Genomic DNA, 16,471 nt, shown 5'->3' with positions numbered 1-16,471 from the left:
TTGTGTTTGTTGTCTTTACATTAGATTAATAATGTTTCATATAATCTAAAATAGATATGGAATAAATAGCATTCAATACAAAATGAGTATCTCTCATATATTGAAATCGAGTTTTATGTTTTTATTTGCTTTATTGTGCATTTTAGTCATATTACAAAATAATTTATTTAGGCCAAACATAAAATAACATTATAAACTGTCACTTCACCACGTGACAGCAGCATGCAAGCAGGCTCCTGATTGGTTAACGCGGCGCGAATTGACGCAGAAGTTCAGATTTTTCAACTCGGGCGGCAGACGCGAATTCGCGTCAAACGCGTGAATGCACAAATAGCACTAATAAAATCATTCGCGCATAACGCGCTTAACGCGCCAGACGCTCAATTCGCGTCATTCGCGCGAACTTGACGCGCGAATGAGGCGAATTCGCGTCTACCGCGCCGCCCTAAACGCCTCATTCGCGCCGCAGGAATTTTTTACGCGCGTAACGCGTCTTTGCATTGACTTAACATTGAAATCACTCGCGCCTGACGCTCTAAACGCGTCCGGTGTGAACGCACCATTATAGCGAATACAACCCAATACAATACGCTTCTGTCGGTGTTGTATTCGCTATAACAACCGCCTCGCTCTACATTATCCCTTACTTAGTTAAATGTCTAAAGTGGAGCATCTAAATAAAGTGTAACCATATTTTTTTGTGTTATAACAACGTAATTTTTTGGGCTGAACTTTTCCTTTAATTTTGAACATTCTAACTCTTATCTGATACGAATTATACGATGTAATTATCTTGGTCGGAGAGAGCTAAAAAAAAAAAAAAAAAAGTTTAAAGTTCCATTCAAAACATTCCAAATTTGTTTAAAATTCCTAAATTTAAAGGCAATATTTGATTGGAATTCAAAGCTTACAATGATCACTGATTTCTCCAATAATCATGTTCAGGTGATTCTCTAATAATCACGACAGCCCTGCCATCAAGAACCTATGCGATTAAATCACAGTTTAAGTTTAAAAATGCTATTTTTTTATTTCATAGAATCACAGTTCAGCCAAAACAAGTTATTTGCAAACTATCAACAAACCCACTTTTTCCTCACAGAAGGACATTACACTAACCCTCTACTAATGGAAGACGTTCTCTTAAGAAAAATCTCACTTCATCCTTGTCTTCTGGTTCATTACATACAACCAATCCAAGTGTGATGATCCAGCTCAGCTGTCAGTGAATGAGTTTTGCTTTATAATGACTGACTTTTATGGTAGAAATGCACTGGAAATGGGATGGATGGCTCAGATGACCATGTGGCGAAGTTTGCAGTTTAAATCCTTCTCCTTTTCAAGCATTTCACTGCTGTGCTTTTTAAATGCCTCAAACGCCTAAAAGTGTGAGATGTAAAATCATTGAGATGCCATTTAGACCAAAACGTCCAATGTACATACAGGCTTTTTTTTAACAGACCTTTTTCAACTCATTGCAGGTGTCCTCTGCCCTCTCTAAGGCATCCTGCAGTTCCTTCACCCTTAACTCGCTCTTCACGGCTGATGCTTCCTTTTCAAACCTGATGGAAAAAACATGACAAAGACAAACTGAGCCAATAATGCTCATGTTATTCTGAAAATATTTGTGCATTCAAATGCTGAGGTAAGATGATGTAAAATTATAACCGCCTTCTGTCAGTACCGTCTTGACTTATTTGCTCGCTTTCATCACTTTAACTTTTATTCTCTTGCACTGACTCGTTCTCTAAGCTGAACAGCCAATCAAAATTCTCTCTCTCACCGACACAGATTCAACATGCTGAATCGGCCCCAAAAAACCCAGACAGCGTCTGACTAGAGCCAGCGGTGAGGAACACACAGAAAAAACTAAGTCGACCGACATTAGTGTGTCCTGGCCTTAAGAGTCCATTGATAAAGAATAAAAATCTTACAGACAGATTAAAAATGTGTTTTGAGAGTCATACCTGTTCTCTGCATCTAGTCTGCTTTTCTCAGCTTCATGCCTTTTTCTCTCCAGCTCCTCAATTTCAGCTTGCTTGTCCTGTAAACACGTTGCAGTGAAATCATTACGTCTCAATCTAAAAACATACAGTGAAGTAACTAATGATTCGTGTCAAATCTTACCTGAATAACTTTTCCCCGCTGTAAAGAGAGATCAATTAGCTCATCCTTTTCCTTCATGAGTTTCTCCAGTCTCTCCTGAGTGTCTGTCTCTCTCATTGATTCTTTTTCCTTTGTCTGTCTTAGTTTGAGATCCAACTCTGTCAGAAAGAAATGTGTGAGGTGTTTAACAGTGTGCCAGTAAGAACTAGTTAAGAGACAATTGTTCAAGCTCAGGTTTTGGCCACATCTAAATTAGTGCTTCTCAACTGATTTTGTTTCAGGACATTTTACATTTAACATCAGGAGGCGACCCAACACAGTTTCAAAACTGATTAGCCTATAAAAGTGAACAAAAATGTTTTTAAAATCAAACACTGAAATGAATTAATTGTTTGATTAGATCAATTTAAACCAAACACTGTAGAGTTTGATTGGATGCACAATCTTTGATGTAAACAACAAATATTTCTCATGTTTTCTCTTTAATAAGAAGTTGATATGCCTAATTGTTTTCTTACACAAACTATGCATGATTTCGGTAGTTGCATTTTAATATTTGACCTTGTTGTAATTTTTCCCACAAGCCTATCAGAAAAGACCTGCAGTCTGTTTTTGGGCTGTGATTAGGGTTGCCAACTTATGGAAAGGAAAATAAGGGACAATCTTTACAGGAAAATAAGGGACAGAATAAGGGACACTCAGAATATTTGTACTGTACCACAGTGCATATCATTCAGCATCTGCAGTTAAATATGTGTACAAAAGATGTATAAAAGGTTCTCAGACAAACACATTTGAGTTATTTCGTGGAAAAATCAACAACATTTCAGACACTTTCCTGGCTCAAATTGTTTGATTTTGTTAAAAAATATATTCTGAAGAAAGACAAATGTAAATGAAGAAGAAAGCCAAAATATTAGGCTACATGTGATGGATGTAATTTAGTAATTTACAGTTTTGTAAAATGGGTCAAAATGACAATTTTCACCTGAGATTTGGAGTCAGATTACAGGGGGGTTAAAATGGCTTTAGAACTGCATCATTATTTTACTTTTACACAGAGATTGTTAGGTCTGTTAGCTAAATTGGTTGACTTTAGCCATCTTTGTTTCCTTATAGCTATGCTAACGGTGACATTTTAAAAATGGGGAAAAGCACCCCAAATAGTTTTTTTGCCCAAAGTTTGCATGCCTGCAACTCATCGGGAGCGACAGCCGGTAGAGGACTCTGCTGGGTCTTAAAGCCTTCCGCGAAATGTTCGCAAATCAAACAAAGATTTGTCTCAAAGAAATGATTAATTCTCAATTTAGAGCCTGAAAATACGGGACAAACTGCGTTCCGTATGGCTTTCATACGGGACGCTTCCGTATTATATGTAACGGTTGGCAACCCTAGCTGTGATCCACCAGTTGAGAACCACCATTTTAAATGTCATTTGACTTGTTTTGATCTGCAAAAACTACAATTGTGATTCTTATGACTAGAATAGTTAGTTTTGGTAAAACCCTGAATGCGTACCTGCACACATCTCCACAGCGTTCTTCAGCTGTTTCTGTGTGTCGCTTAGTTCGTTCTTCAAAGACGCCTCTTTGATCTGATGGAGGTTGATCAGTTCTTTCAGTTTAATCTGGAAACCCGTCGTTTTCTCCCTGTTGGGATGATAAAGATTACTGACGAATGTAAAGTAAACAATGATAGTCCACTTTTTCAGCGGCCACAGTTCTGGAAGTATATTTCCCATTCATTTCTCCATATGCATAAAAAAAAAAGAAAGGAATCAATAAATTGTACTAAGAAGCATGAGTATAAGCACATTTTTAAACAAGACAAAGGTGGATCTCTCTTTAGGATTATGAATATCTATGTTAGAGAAGTTTTTATGAATATCTATGTTAGTGTAATTTTACCAGTTATTTAGCAATACATTTTTTTAAAGAGGTCCTATTATGCTTTTTCACATTTTCAACTTTCTTTAGTGTGCATTCTTGCTGTTTGAGCATGAAATTTTTTTCGAAGTCACTATATCAGTAGTGCGCACTGTTTCTTAACTCTCTGAAACGCCTCCATTGTAGTCTTGAGTTTTCTTCCGGGAACGAACACGTTACAATATTCCTCATTTAAATAATTCCCGCCCAATGCATACGCAAAACAGGGGCGAGGCTTGGTTGAGTTAGTTAGTAGTTTGTTGAAACTCATGGTTATGGTAAGGGTCGTGACATTTCTCAAACACGCTCTAAGCGCTTGACCAATCACGACACACTGATTCAGCTGACTAATCAGAGCACATTGTGCTGTTAAGAAGGAGGGGCTTCATAGAGACAGGAACTAAACAGAGTGTTAATGACAGACTTGGAAGAGAGGATCTGCGATAATGTAAAATGTGTGAAAATGTTATTTTGAACATTCAAGCATGAAAACATAGACGTCAAAATTAAAATCAAGACTTTGTGAAAGGCCTTTTTATAGTGAAGTTATCGTTAAAAATCTATTTGTGTTTGTTTCTCTATGGAGAAAATGACCAATGAGGTTTTTACTTTCAAAACAGATTTGTGAACAATTTCTTACTGGTACTCCGTCTCTAGTATCTTATGTTGCTCTGCCAAGTCCTTGAGCTCTTGGGTCAGTTTGAGGATCGTCCCCTCTTTTTCTTGCACTTGCTCGCTGAAAAGCGTTTCATTTTCCTTTCTGACTCTCTCATTCTCTTTCTTCAGCTCGTCATTCTGACTTTTGTACTCGTTCATGAAGTTGATGAGCTCTCTGTGGTTGGAGGCCAGTTGCATGAATCTCTGCTCCAGCAGTGCAGATTTCTTCCTCTCGTTCTCCAGCTCCACCTGCACGTTGGCTCTCAGGTTCTCCAGCTCTGTGTTGATCTTCTCCAGAGCCTGACAGCGCAGGAGCATCTCGTCTGCTCTCTGTTTCAGGATGCAGATGAGAGTGGACTGCTCGTCGATTCTTGAACGCAGCACTTCTGCCTCTGTCCTCTCTTCCTGGGAGAGACTTCGGAGTTTTTCCAGGGCTTGGTGCACATCGTCCATATCCTTATAGGAAAGATTAAAGGGTTAGTTCACCCATATATTAAGCTCTGGTATTAGGAAAGTGACTGAAGTATTTTCCATGTATGTGTTTCCAGGTACAAAGGGAAAATGGGGTGCTTCTCAATACTCAAATTGAAGCTTCCTCGTTTCCTCGCTCCTCCTTTCTTTCCTTGCAGCCTTCCCTCGCATCCTAGGAGGGGATGGAGTTGAGACACGAGGACAGGAAGCGAGGAAAGGAGACGAGGATGCACAAATTAGAAATGAGAAGTACCCATTGTGGATCCACCTTTCTGCCACTCCAGCAGTAAATCATATCTGTGTGTCAGTGAATCATATCTGTGAATCATATCTGTGTGTCAGTGAATCATATCTGTGTGTCAGTGAATCATATCTGTGAGTCAGTGAATCATATCTGTGAGTCAGTGAATCATATCTGTGTGTCAGTGAATCATATCTGAGTCAGTGAATCATATCTGTGAGTCAGTGAATCATATCTGTGGGTCAGTGAATCATATCTGAGTCAGTGAATCATATCTGTGAGTCAGTGAATCATATCTGTGTGTCAGTGAATCATATCTGTGAGTCAGTGAATCATATCTGTGAGTCAGTGAATCATATCTGTGAGTCAGTGAAACATATCTGTGTGTTAGTGAATCAGTCAGTCAGTCAGGAAGGAGGGTCACACAGAACTGTTCACATCTCTTTGCTATAGTTTGATGATTAATTTGTTTATTAGTGTTGCTATTGACACAGTTGTGTGCTAATTTAATAACTATGGGTGTTATTCTGTGGTTTGTCTTTGTTTAGGTTTCATTACCGAATGTTGTTTTGTTTTTTAAATGTTCTTTTTTTTATTTAGCCTAGTAATTGTTCAGCAGGGGACCTCTTATTTTATAAGATGTTTTTATTTTTGATGTATACCCTTATTTTTTATTATTATTATTATTTTTAATAGGGAAAATAAAATTCCCTCCTTTCTTGTGACCTGCAGAGATGGGAGAAACGGATCAGTTTGACGCGCTGGTGACGCCTGCTGGTCAGAACGGTGTAAATGCATCGAACACTCGGCCCTAACATTTCATAAACCAATTGCAAATGTTTTATTGAAAGTGTAATCTATTAAATGCAATTAACAAATAATCTAATACCATTACATATGAAGTTTCGGTATAATATGTGTTATTTTATTAAATTGTTGTTATTAAATAGTCTTGTTTTTTTATGGAGAGCTTCAGGCCAATAACAGACTATTAACTAAAATTCTTCCTTTTTATTATACAAATGTGGCTAATCGCTCCTAGCGGCGAGCCACTGAAATGTCTAAACAGTTATGACGTCACGAAGCCTTGTTTACTGAAATCACGTGACTCGGGCAGTTTGACACGAGCTCCGAATCACTGTTTCGAAACAAAAGATTCACAAAGGTTTCGAAGCTTCAAAAAGCACCAGTGAACTGAGTTTATCACCTGGTTTCATTGAACACAATAAAACCACACTGGAATACACAAGGCAAGCAAGAGTCAAATAGCTAGGCTATGATGGCAAGATTTTAAATGACAGGTTGTTGGGGCAAGTTGTCACGTGTTTTAAATATTTCAATATTATTTTACAGTATAATATTTATTAGCCAAAACAACAGTTTGGTATGTTTGTAAGTTACACTATACATTTCTGCTTGCATTAGGCTATGCATTATGCAAATTTCTTTTTGTGACGCCACTAAGGCATTTTATCACAAAAGGTCAATGTTTGTTATATGAACTGGGGTTTTTTTCGCCTCGAGTAATATCTCTGGAAATCTTGCAAGTCTTCAATGTGTGTGTCCCCCCGAAACTGAATCGAGGGGAAAAATATAAACCCATGAAAAATATTCACTGGGGTAAAAAATGTGACAACTAGCCCCATATGTTTTCCCTACTGGCGACTACTGTTTTTAAAAGCTCACAAACTGCAAGTTGAGTATGACGACTCAGATATTATGAAACAAAACCTTAAATTCAAGTCATTATCATAATTATTATTAATAATAATAATTAAAAAAAATGACGTAAAATCTAAATTACAAAATACGACATCGTTCCGCAATGAAATGCACCACCAGTTGCTTTGTTATTGCTTGAGAGAATTATGTTTCAAGCTACGATTTTATCACAAATACAAAATCAAAACAGTCGCTAATCGATCATAAACAGAGATAATGAGTGTCAGTTGCTGAAATGGGCGTAACGTTAAACTGTTTTGTATGAACGTCACGCGCTCTCAAACGTACCTGTTTAGTGTCTATGATCATCGTTTTAAGGTCTATTTGGATTTTCCGAGGAGATGTCATGTTGAATCTTTCAAGGTTGTGTGTTGCAGAAGAAGAAGATGAAAAAAAAAATCTGGTTTCTTCACAAAGGCGTCTCAACCGCAATGAGCCGCAGCAATCCGACGGTTGGTGGCTGTACAAAGTTTCGCCGGTTGCCCCTAGCAACAGTCAAATTCTGTCGCGATTATTTCGCGTGCTTTTCCTCTTTTGAATTTGAGAATGTAATTCAGTATTTTAAAATTCGACTTACATGTATGACACGCACTGTTGATCCAGAAATGTCTATTTTGTGTTTTCCCCCTCAGGTTAAGCAAAAAATAAATAAATGCAGGTGTAGTGCTCGAGTATTAGCACTAGATGTCGCCATGACTCTTCTTTAAAGTGTATACTGGTTCGATTGGTGCGGTTAGAATTGTTGGTAACACATTATTTTAGTGTCCTTGTTACATATGTTACATGTACTTACCATAGTAATAACAGTAAATTATGTATGATTACATGCAACTAACCCACTACCAAAACCATAATCCTACCCTAACCCCATTGTAAGTATATGTTGTTAAAGGGATACTCCACTTTAAAAATGAAGAATGTCAGTAACCAGACAGTTTCTGGTCTCATTGACTTCCATAGTAGGAAAAAATATATACTATGGAAGTCAGTGAGACCAGAAACTGTCTGGTTACTGATATTCTTCTAAATATCTTCCTTTCTGTTCAGCAGAAAAAAGAAATTCATAAAGGATAGAAACAACATGAGGGTGAGTATAGGTCATTTTAAAGTGGAGTATCCCTTTAATTAATATTTCTCAGTATTTAAATATAGGCTATAATTACAAGGAACACCTTAAAATAAAGTGTAACCGATTTTTTGTTTTACACTTTTGCTTTAGGTTAATAAGAAGGGTAAATAACAATGAATTATTTTTAAAGAATGATTTTTTTTTTTTTTTTTTTGATTAGCTTTAAGTTATGTCCTTCAGGTCTAGCTGGAAAAGCTCAAACTGGTTTGCTGGATCTGGTTGGTCTCCCTGGCTGTTCTTTTGGTTGGTTTTTATAGTGGTTTTGAGCACCATTAATGGTCACACTGAGGGCCAGCTAAGATCTTCAAAACATCTTAGGCTGGTTTACAATGTGTGTTTTTTTTGTGTGTGTTTTTTTCTCAGCGTGAGCTTGTTAATTTTAAAGTGAGAATCACATTAAAAGTTTTGCACATAAAAGACTCACTTTCATACACCAAATCTGCAACTACTTTAGCTTTGGCGCAAAAGAATCACTTATTAGCCAAGCATGAGATCTTTGACTTGACTGAGTGACTCCCTATAGAAACCTGCTGACCTCAAGTAACACATTTAAAACAGTGTTCTGCATTATTTTAGTCTTGGCTACAAAGCTGAAATGACCTACTCATCCTATTGAAAACATGAACTTGCGCTCAGTCTTGGGGTTATGCATTATTATAATTAATAATAATTCATCCTGTTGCAGTAATACATATTAGTAGCACGAATTAAAACAAAGTTAACTTGTTCTAATTATTAAAGCTAAATTGAATTGTCAGGTTAAAGAAGTGGTAGACCACTTCTTCTTCTTTTTAATGTCCAATGTTGGTTGATGCCTGTTATCCCTTCTGGAGAATCCAGGTTAAGATGGTAGCTGTCTTTTGTAACATAGTTAGTTTTCTAACTGGTTTAAGCACGTCATTAACTGTTGCAAGCTGGTCATTAGGTGGCTGATCACCAGCTTAATTACTCACCCTCATGTCGTTCCAAACCTGTAAGACATTCATCTTCAGAACACAAATGATGGTATTTTTAATGAGATTTATGTCCCTTCATTGACTGCTAGATAGCCATGCAACTACCACTTTCAAGACCCAGAAAGACATCATTAAAGTAATCCTTGTGACTCCACTGGTTTAACTTCAGTTTTATGAAGCGACGCGAGTGCTTTGTTTGGGGTACACTTATAATATAATTATTATTATTATTTACCACTTTATATACAAAATATTAATCTCCAACACGCGTCCACGTAACACGCATGCGTCGCTGTGCTCTCGTGAACACGTGCGCATGCGTGTTGTGTTAATGCGCGAGTTTGTTATTATTTATTTAACTAATTGTTACGCACGTTACATGTTTTTACTATAGTAATAACTATAAATTAGCCATAATTACATGCAACTAACCCTAAACCAAACTCCAATCCTACCCTAACCCATAGTAAGTAGCCTACATGTAGTTAATTAATATTTCTCAGTACTTAACTATAATTACACTGTAACAGGTTGTACCGCCTGACATAAAAACAGTAAAAAAAAGTGTTTAAACACATTGTTCATGACTCAAAAATATGCATTGCATCAGTTTTTCCAGAAAGAAACACCTTTATGAAGCTTTATTTGTCAATGAACCCACATATTTCTCATACTGTGACTGTTTCGCAATCCACACATTATGTAGGCTCGTCAATGAGCTCAACAGGTTGCTGGGAGCCAGTGAAGGATTTGATCCTGTGGGTCGAGCTGAGGGGGAGCGAGCGTCATGTGCACGCCCTTTTTCATCAGCCCGGGACAAGTGAGTAAGAGCCACTTCACTGCATCTCAGTCCCAAGAGCTCCATCTGTCCGGCTTCAATGAGGGGCTGGACACACCAGCCGGGACCGTGCGTCACGATGCACCTACAACTACTCCTCATTATAACTTTATGTGCTCTTCATTGCGATTGCCAAGGTACGTTGTTACTTTTATTAACTTGTCTCGTATCATATTTGTTTTAGATATGATTTAGTGCGTATATCCTTTCTAACAATAGACATAACGGGCAAGTTACTCCGAATAATATCACAAGTGTTCGTTCTGGTTTAATTGTCCTACAAGTGGGGAAATGTGCAATTAGATTCTCACTGCATGTTAGAAAATAAACAATCGCTTATTTATTCCTGGGAATAACGGTGTTGTCTAACGGCATTGTTATTTATGCATACTAGAATGAACGGCTTTTCGCTCAAAGCAAAGTCAGAATCGTGAAAACAAACACTATACGTGACAGAAGTGTACATTCTTTTTTTTTTTTTTTATAGTTCCAAATGGAATTGTCGCACAAAGCCTCCCTCAGACAGATTTGAGGTTCTCTTAGAACTTTTGCATGGGCTTTGGCGTTGCTAGGTAACAGAGACGAGCATGTGACTTGAAGACAATCTCTAGCAGACCCCAAGCTGCTGGTACAAAGCAAATTCACACACATTTCAGCGCTCGGGCCTGTTTCTTAAAGACTTAAACAGTCTGCAGTGGAGGGGACGTGGAGTTTGAGCCGTGCATTTTGCTGCATTGCAGTTGGTTAATCAGTTGACAGCCCAACAGGTTCCTCTGGTGCAAATGTGTGGTTGCATGGCTAGAGCTTCTCGGATTGTAATCTGCTTTCTTTTTGCCCAACCCTTCGTATGTAAGCTTCTTATGTGAATCAAGCAACTAATTACTCTGCAGCTGCCGCTCAAGATGACCATTGCTTGCTTCAACACTCTGTAGTGAAAATTAGCTTAGGATGACTTCATCGAGCCTAAATCACTGTAGATTGTCTGTGTTCGGTTGCCAATTTCGTCAATAGGGAGAATTAGGATGTTTGCATTCAAAAAAAGTAGAGCTGCATTAAAACCAGATGATTGAATTCAATTTATTGTGACCTCGAGGTGTCAAAATCGCATTTTCTCACACAGTCTTTTGGGAATTCATACTGCTATGAATCAGGCTTAAATTTGTGGCCATAGCCTTGATTGATCTCCTCAGAAATGCGAGCCAGGAATGAGTTCCTGTAATCCAGCTTTATTCAGCATGTGTTTCGGAGGAAATGACCAAAAGGGTCTCGATGGAGGGGGACAGGTTACTTTCTCTAATCCGCTGAGCTTCACTTCCTGTTGGTTCCTCGGGCTCTCAGTTTCAGACCCAGGGGTCAAAGGTCTTAAAAAGGTAGTTACTTATTGCCTTGTTTAACATGATGCATTTTATTTTAAACTTGGACTTCTTTCAAAAAAAGCCTTGAGTTGGCACAATTTAAACGTTTTTTTTTTGACACCTCATTGCATGGTGTTTATTAACCAACTTGTGAAACCGTTCTGTATAAATTATTATTTACAGCCGTGCGTTACTCATTGCCTGCGAATGTGATGATGATGGCGATTCATAACTTGTTTTTTCAAAAGCTACTATCATTAGTCACGTATTAGCCATCTTTGGATTGCAATGATTAATAGGACAAGTTCTCTGAGTGTCACATTCACCAGTGTCATGCCAAAGATCAGCGAACAATGATATCTCATTCAATAGGCTGAATCAGACGTGAACCAGTGAGGGGCCTCATGAATGACCTGTAACAGGATTTCGAGAGAGGAAATCAGTTTGATGCTGGACAGAGAGGACCTTATCTGAACCTGACTGTCAGCAAGCTTTAAAGTGCATCACTTTTGTATTGGACTATATTTATAAACCGCAACAGTAGTTTCAAGAACTAAAAAATCCCATTCACAGCTTCCAAAGAGAAATCTTTAAATGTCTTTAAATACTTTTAAACTACTCCTATTTTTAATTATTCTGCAATAAACCCACATATTTTATATCGTTGCCGAATGTAAACTATATTATCACCTGGCAATTTATTTAAAGTTGTATATATAGTAGGCCTACAACTTTATCTGCGAACATACAGTGTACTCGCATAAAGTAATATTAACTATATAGCAAATATTGGCCGTGTGATTGCTTATATCGGCGCAAAATGTTAACTAAATTATCACACAGGTCTATATTTACAGTTGGATATATAAATATATATATCCTACTTTATCCGCACACATACGGTATACTCACATAAAGCAATACTATAGCAAATCTTGACTTAGTGATTGTCTATATCGTCGCAAAATGTAACTATATAATCGGAAAGCTGTATATATATACTGTATATAAGTGTATCCAAATTTATTTGCATACATACAGTACACTCATGTAAACTGGTAGATACTATTGCAAATCCTGGCTGCTTGATTGTTTATATCGTTGCAGAATGTCAACTATATTATCACACATTGTATTTTATCCGCACTAATTAGCCAGTAATACTCATTACCGCTAGATAATATAATAATACTGTTGCAAAATGTAAACTAGCCTATATTATCGTCAAGCTCATCTGCTAAATGTGACTAAGGCGTGAAAACATTTTCTGAAAACAGCTTTAAAACAATTGTTAAAAAAGTGCTGTGCAAATAAATTTGACTTGACTCGACTATTATGTGTTTTATACCATAGTTTATAACTTCATTTGCAATTCTGCATGAGATAAGTAGATTTTCAAATATTTTTTGCTTTACATTAAATGTACTTTTTGTAATTCATCTCAGAGCTGGTTGGTTTGGTTCAAGAGTTAGAACTTTTTACCGAGGAATGTTTTGAAATCCTTATGAAGCAATTGAATGGAAAACGTATAGATCGAAGGCTGCTTAAAAAGTGGGCTGTAACTGTTGCAACTCTGAAAACGTAAGTCACATAAGCTGGTTCTTCTTGTTTAAAGCAATTTTGCCGACATGTAATAGCCGTCCAAACACAGTGATGGCGTCTAGGCAAAATTTGGGCAGTCAGTGAAAATTTAATAGACGTCTGAACCATAGCCCAAGAATAGACACGCATAGAACATGACAAAGAAATAAAACCAAACACCTTGTAATCACTGTTGACTTTGCTTACATGATGGAATATCAAACATCTCGCGAGTTATTTTCCCCAAAACAACATGTAACCAAATTCAAGGTTATTTTGGCTAGAAGTGGGCTGCTCATAGCCGGACTAAATCGGGTCTATAGTTAACCTAGACTGTGAAATGACGGCTATTGCTTGATGAGATGTAACTTAAAACATACTTAAAGTTTACAGCTACGGTTGTTAAAATGTGTCTTCTAAGTAAGCACGGCTTTTAAATTGTCTTTGTTGATTGTTCTAGAAAGAATGGCACGTCCTCTTGATGCATGTTTGGTGGTGATCATTTCTGCGTGTATAGGTTATTATAGGAATGTGTGAACAAGCTAAACAAACAGTGATTACGTCTGCATTTTGAACAGTGAGAAAATACCGCAATCCCATTTTTCCTGTTATGCACGTGCTCCTTAAACCTCACACATGCGTCTGGGCCTTTCCGGTGTAAGTCCTTGAGCAACAGGGCTGCTGTATTAGAAACAGGAACAGAAGTTAACACAGTTGGCACTAATGAAGACTTCTAATCCTCTCAGAGTAAACAGCACCCTCAGTGGCCGTATTAGTCACTGCCATCAGAAAGACGAGACGCCTGTGTGTTGGTGTTGGCGTTTGACTGCATGAGACTGAGTGCATTGCAAATCTTAAAAGAGATACCCAGAAATGATGAGCCTGTGATCATTTACTCATCCTCATGTCGTTTCAAACTTGTATGGTTTTCTTTCTTCTGTGAACAGTGCAAAAGAGGATATTTAAAAAAAATGTCATAGTGTTTTTTGCTCATGCAATGAAATTCAAACTGGGTGTGCTTCAGGGCTGTACATGCATTGGTGGTGCTCATTAAATACATAAGAGGTGAAAATCAGATGAAACAACAACATTTCCAAGGCACTCACGTGATTAGGCATACAAAGGCTAAACTGGGCTAAATCATTAAAACATTAAAAGTGTTGATCAATGTGTTTCGGCGTGACACATCCTTTTTCAGGATGCACATCCATTGTTCACACAAGCATTCTTTAAACTATTAACAATCATTGGATCATCAAAACAGCTGGTTTACCAGTGGCAGTGGCTATAACCAGCCAACTTTTACAAAAACATTGTAGTAATTTTTTCCAATGCTTCAAAAAAAGTTAAAATAAAAATAATAATAATGTTGTTTTGGACCCCACTGTCTTTCAAAACAGCTCATGTTGTGTTCCAATAAAGTAAATGGTGATATATGGTTAAAAATCTAAAGTTAAAAATAAGCTAAAAAATAAGTTATTTGTTAACATTAGTTAATGTATTAAGAATTGCAGGCTAAATGAAGTGGTGTTTTAGTATCATCAAGATACTGTTATAGCTGTTCATATTTTGAATACGATTTTAATTTTAGTTAACGTTTTAGTAATTTTGTTCAGTGTCCATTTTTTTTTTGTATTTATTTTTTTGTTTTTGTTCTTAGATTTAGTTTATTTAGTTTTAGTTATTTTAGTACTTCATCTTCTTCAACTAAATGATAAAAGTTGCCTGGGCAACAACCTAAAATAAAATACTTTTCTTTCTTTTTTTTTCACTGCATGTTTTATTTTATTTCAAGTATGCTTTATGCTTTTAGTTTTAGTTAACTATTACATTAATAACCCTGCTAAATGCACAATACTTTTACAGCATTTATTAATCTAGGTTAATGTTAATTTCTGCATTTGCCAATCCATCTATTAACGAACAACGAAAAGTATATTTATAGATTCAATGAATAAATGCTGTAAAAATGCATGCTATTTTTCTTTTACACTACGACATGATTTGCCTGTAGATTTCGGAACGAACACATTTGGTGGAATTGCCAGTCGGGCACAGTTATCCGCCAGCGCTGATTATTTCAAAATGTGCAATTGATTTGGATGATATTTCGGTCTCACATACAGCTAATTCATGGTAAAGTTTCTAACGGGAGTCAGCGGTGCTGATCTGACTGGTTTAATAGGCTCTCCTCCGACTCAATGTTTGCCTCCTTTCCACTTGCGGCCGATGCCAAGCCGCCTTCGCGAACCAGTAGGTCCTTTCTCTACGATTGCGAGCCAAAGTCAGTTGTAAAGCAATTGACTGCGTTCAGCGTCGTCCATTTCCATATGAAACGGGCTGCGGCACTCTGCTCCACGGTATGGCCGGCCAGCCTTGGCACTGGGCTTTGCCAGCCATTCCTGCGCAGGCATTCACTCCAGCCGCCCCCCAAAACAAGGCGGCATTGATGAAAGAAGCGGCACCTCTCCCATGGCCCCCGCGGGACTGGAAAGAGATGTTTTGGGGGGCTAGTGGCTGGCAAGTGCCTTTAGTTTTTTTAAAGGAAAGAGGGATGGCAGAATGGAGGAGGATGGGCTCCGGGGGCCTCTTTTCGGCTTTCTTTCTCGCAGGAAGCTCTACTGTATTCCCCCATTCTGCTATCCGTCTCCATCGGCCCTTTTGGCGTGCTGACACTTTCAGTTATGGGGCTGCAGTCCCGCCAGCCAGGCCATTGTGCCATTGTGGTCTCACAGTGGGGTCTAAGCCTTTGGGAGGCTTCATTCTAATGAAAATTCCTCCACCGCACTCTCTTTGTGGCCTGACGTTGGCGCGTCCTTGTTTTTCTCCTCAGATAGTTTTGGGGATTCTTGCCTGCTGAGGGTTTAAGTTGGCTAATTAGAAAAGACATGCCCAGAGAGGAGACGGGGATGGAGGGGGGCAAAAAAGGAAACAGAAAACGGAACAAAACAGGGTAAGCAAAGACATTAATGAAGGAAGGAAAAACAAGCTCAGACCCATCAACAGGAGGACGGCATTTGCATAATACAAGCCGGCTCTCCTCACAATGGCCAGCCGGGGACAATCGCATAACTGTTGTCATTCGTGCGATCTTAGTTAAGACGTCCAAATAAAACCCTTTTAAAGACACCCCAGGAAATTACGGGGCTAAATGCTTGGTTTTGTTGAGTGCAGGAATAGGATAGGCCTGCCGCTGTTCACTTTACCTGTCGGTTTTCCCAGTTGCTGATACTGTCAGGAAACGCAGGCTTTATTTACGATGCTGTCGGCGGATTGGTTTCGGCTCTTGGCAAAGGTTGTTAAAAGCTGTTTGGCTAATGTATAGCTGATTCATAATGTTAAAATGAGAGAAAACAATTCATCTGAGAGAGAAAATCACTAACATACTATTATAGTTTTTAGTATTTTGGATTTAGATTTTATTTGTATATTTTGTTTTAATATTAATTTTAGTTAAAGTTTTGTTTATTCATTTTGTCTTTTTCTTTTC

The 16,471-nt window shown here is 37.9% G+C and overlaps 2 protein-coding genes across 2 annotated transcripts in view; one reads left to right on the top strand and one right to left on the bottom strand.

Moving 5' to 3' along the window:
* Positions 1-619: 619 nt before the first annotated feature.
* On the bottom strand, positions 620-7,491 carry LOC311298560 (coiled-coil domain-containing protein 89). Its single transcript, XM_084421584.1, has 7 exons — positions 7,411-7,491; positions 4,672-5,144; positions 3,625-3,755; positions 2,128-2,264; positions 1,968-2,044; positions 1,463-1,562; positions 620-1,380 (listed from the first exon to the last, which is right to left on the bottom strand). Exons 1-7 carry the CDS (start codon positions 7,468-7,470, stop codon positions 1,294-1,296), a joined length of 1,065 nt encoding a protein of 354 aa, XP_084277710.1. The 5' UTR covers positions 7,471-7,491; the 3' UTR covers positions 620-1,293.
* A 2,573-nt stretch (positions 7,492-10,064) lies between these two features.
* Positions 10,065-16,471, top strand: part of lrp2a (low density lipoprotein receptor-related protein 2a) — a 108,880-nt gene continuing 102,473 nt past the window's right edge. Inside the window, exon 1 of the mRNA XM_084421580.1 lies at positions 10,065-10,182. Within this exon, the coding sequence (XP_084277706.1) occupies positions 10,086-10,182 (97 nt within the window). The 5' untranslated portion in view covers positions 10,065-10,085. The remainder of the gene's footprint in view (positions 10,183-16,471) is intronic.

This window comes from Rutilus rutilus (genome assembly GCF_951802725.1).
Source record: "Rutilus rutilus genome assembly, chromosome: 10".
Classification (NCBI taxonomy): domain Eukaryota; kingdom Metazoa; phylum Chordata; class Actinopteri; order Cypriniformes; family Leuciscidae; genus Rutilus; species Rutilus rutilus.
The sequence above is the reverse complement of the archived record's forward strand: the minus strand, read 5'-3'. Positions and strand labels throughout refer to the sequence as shown.

Bases quoted from the DNA above. Each gene is read 5' to 3' on its own strand.
- LOC311298560 (XM_084421584.1), bottom strand. From the start codon at position 7,470: ATGACATCTCCTCGGAAAATCCAAATAGACCTTAAAACGATGATCATA. The intron at 1,563-1,967 runs GTATGACTCTCA...TTTTTCCATCAG, and splicing joins AGACTAGATGCAGAGAACAG to GTTTGAAAAGGAAGCATCAG. The intron at 1,381-1,462 runs GTCTGTTAAAAA...TCACACTTTTAG, and splicing joins CCTGCAATGAGTTGAAAAAG to GCGTTTGAGGCATTTAAAAA.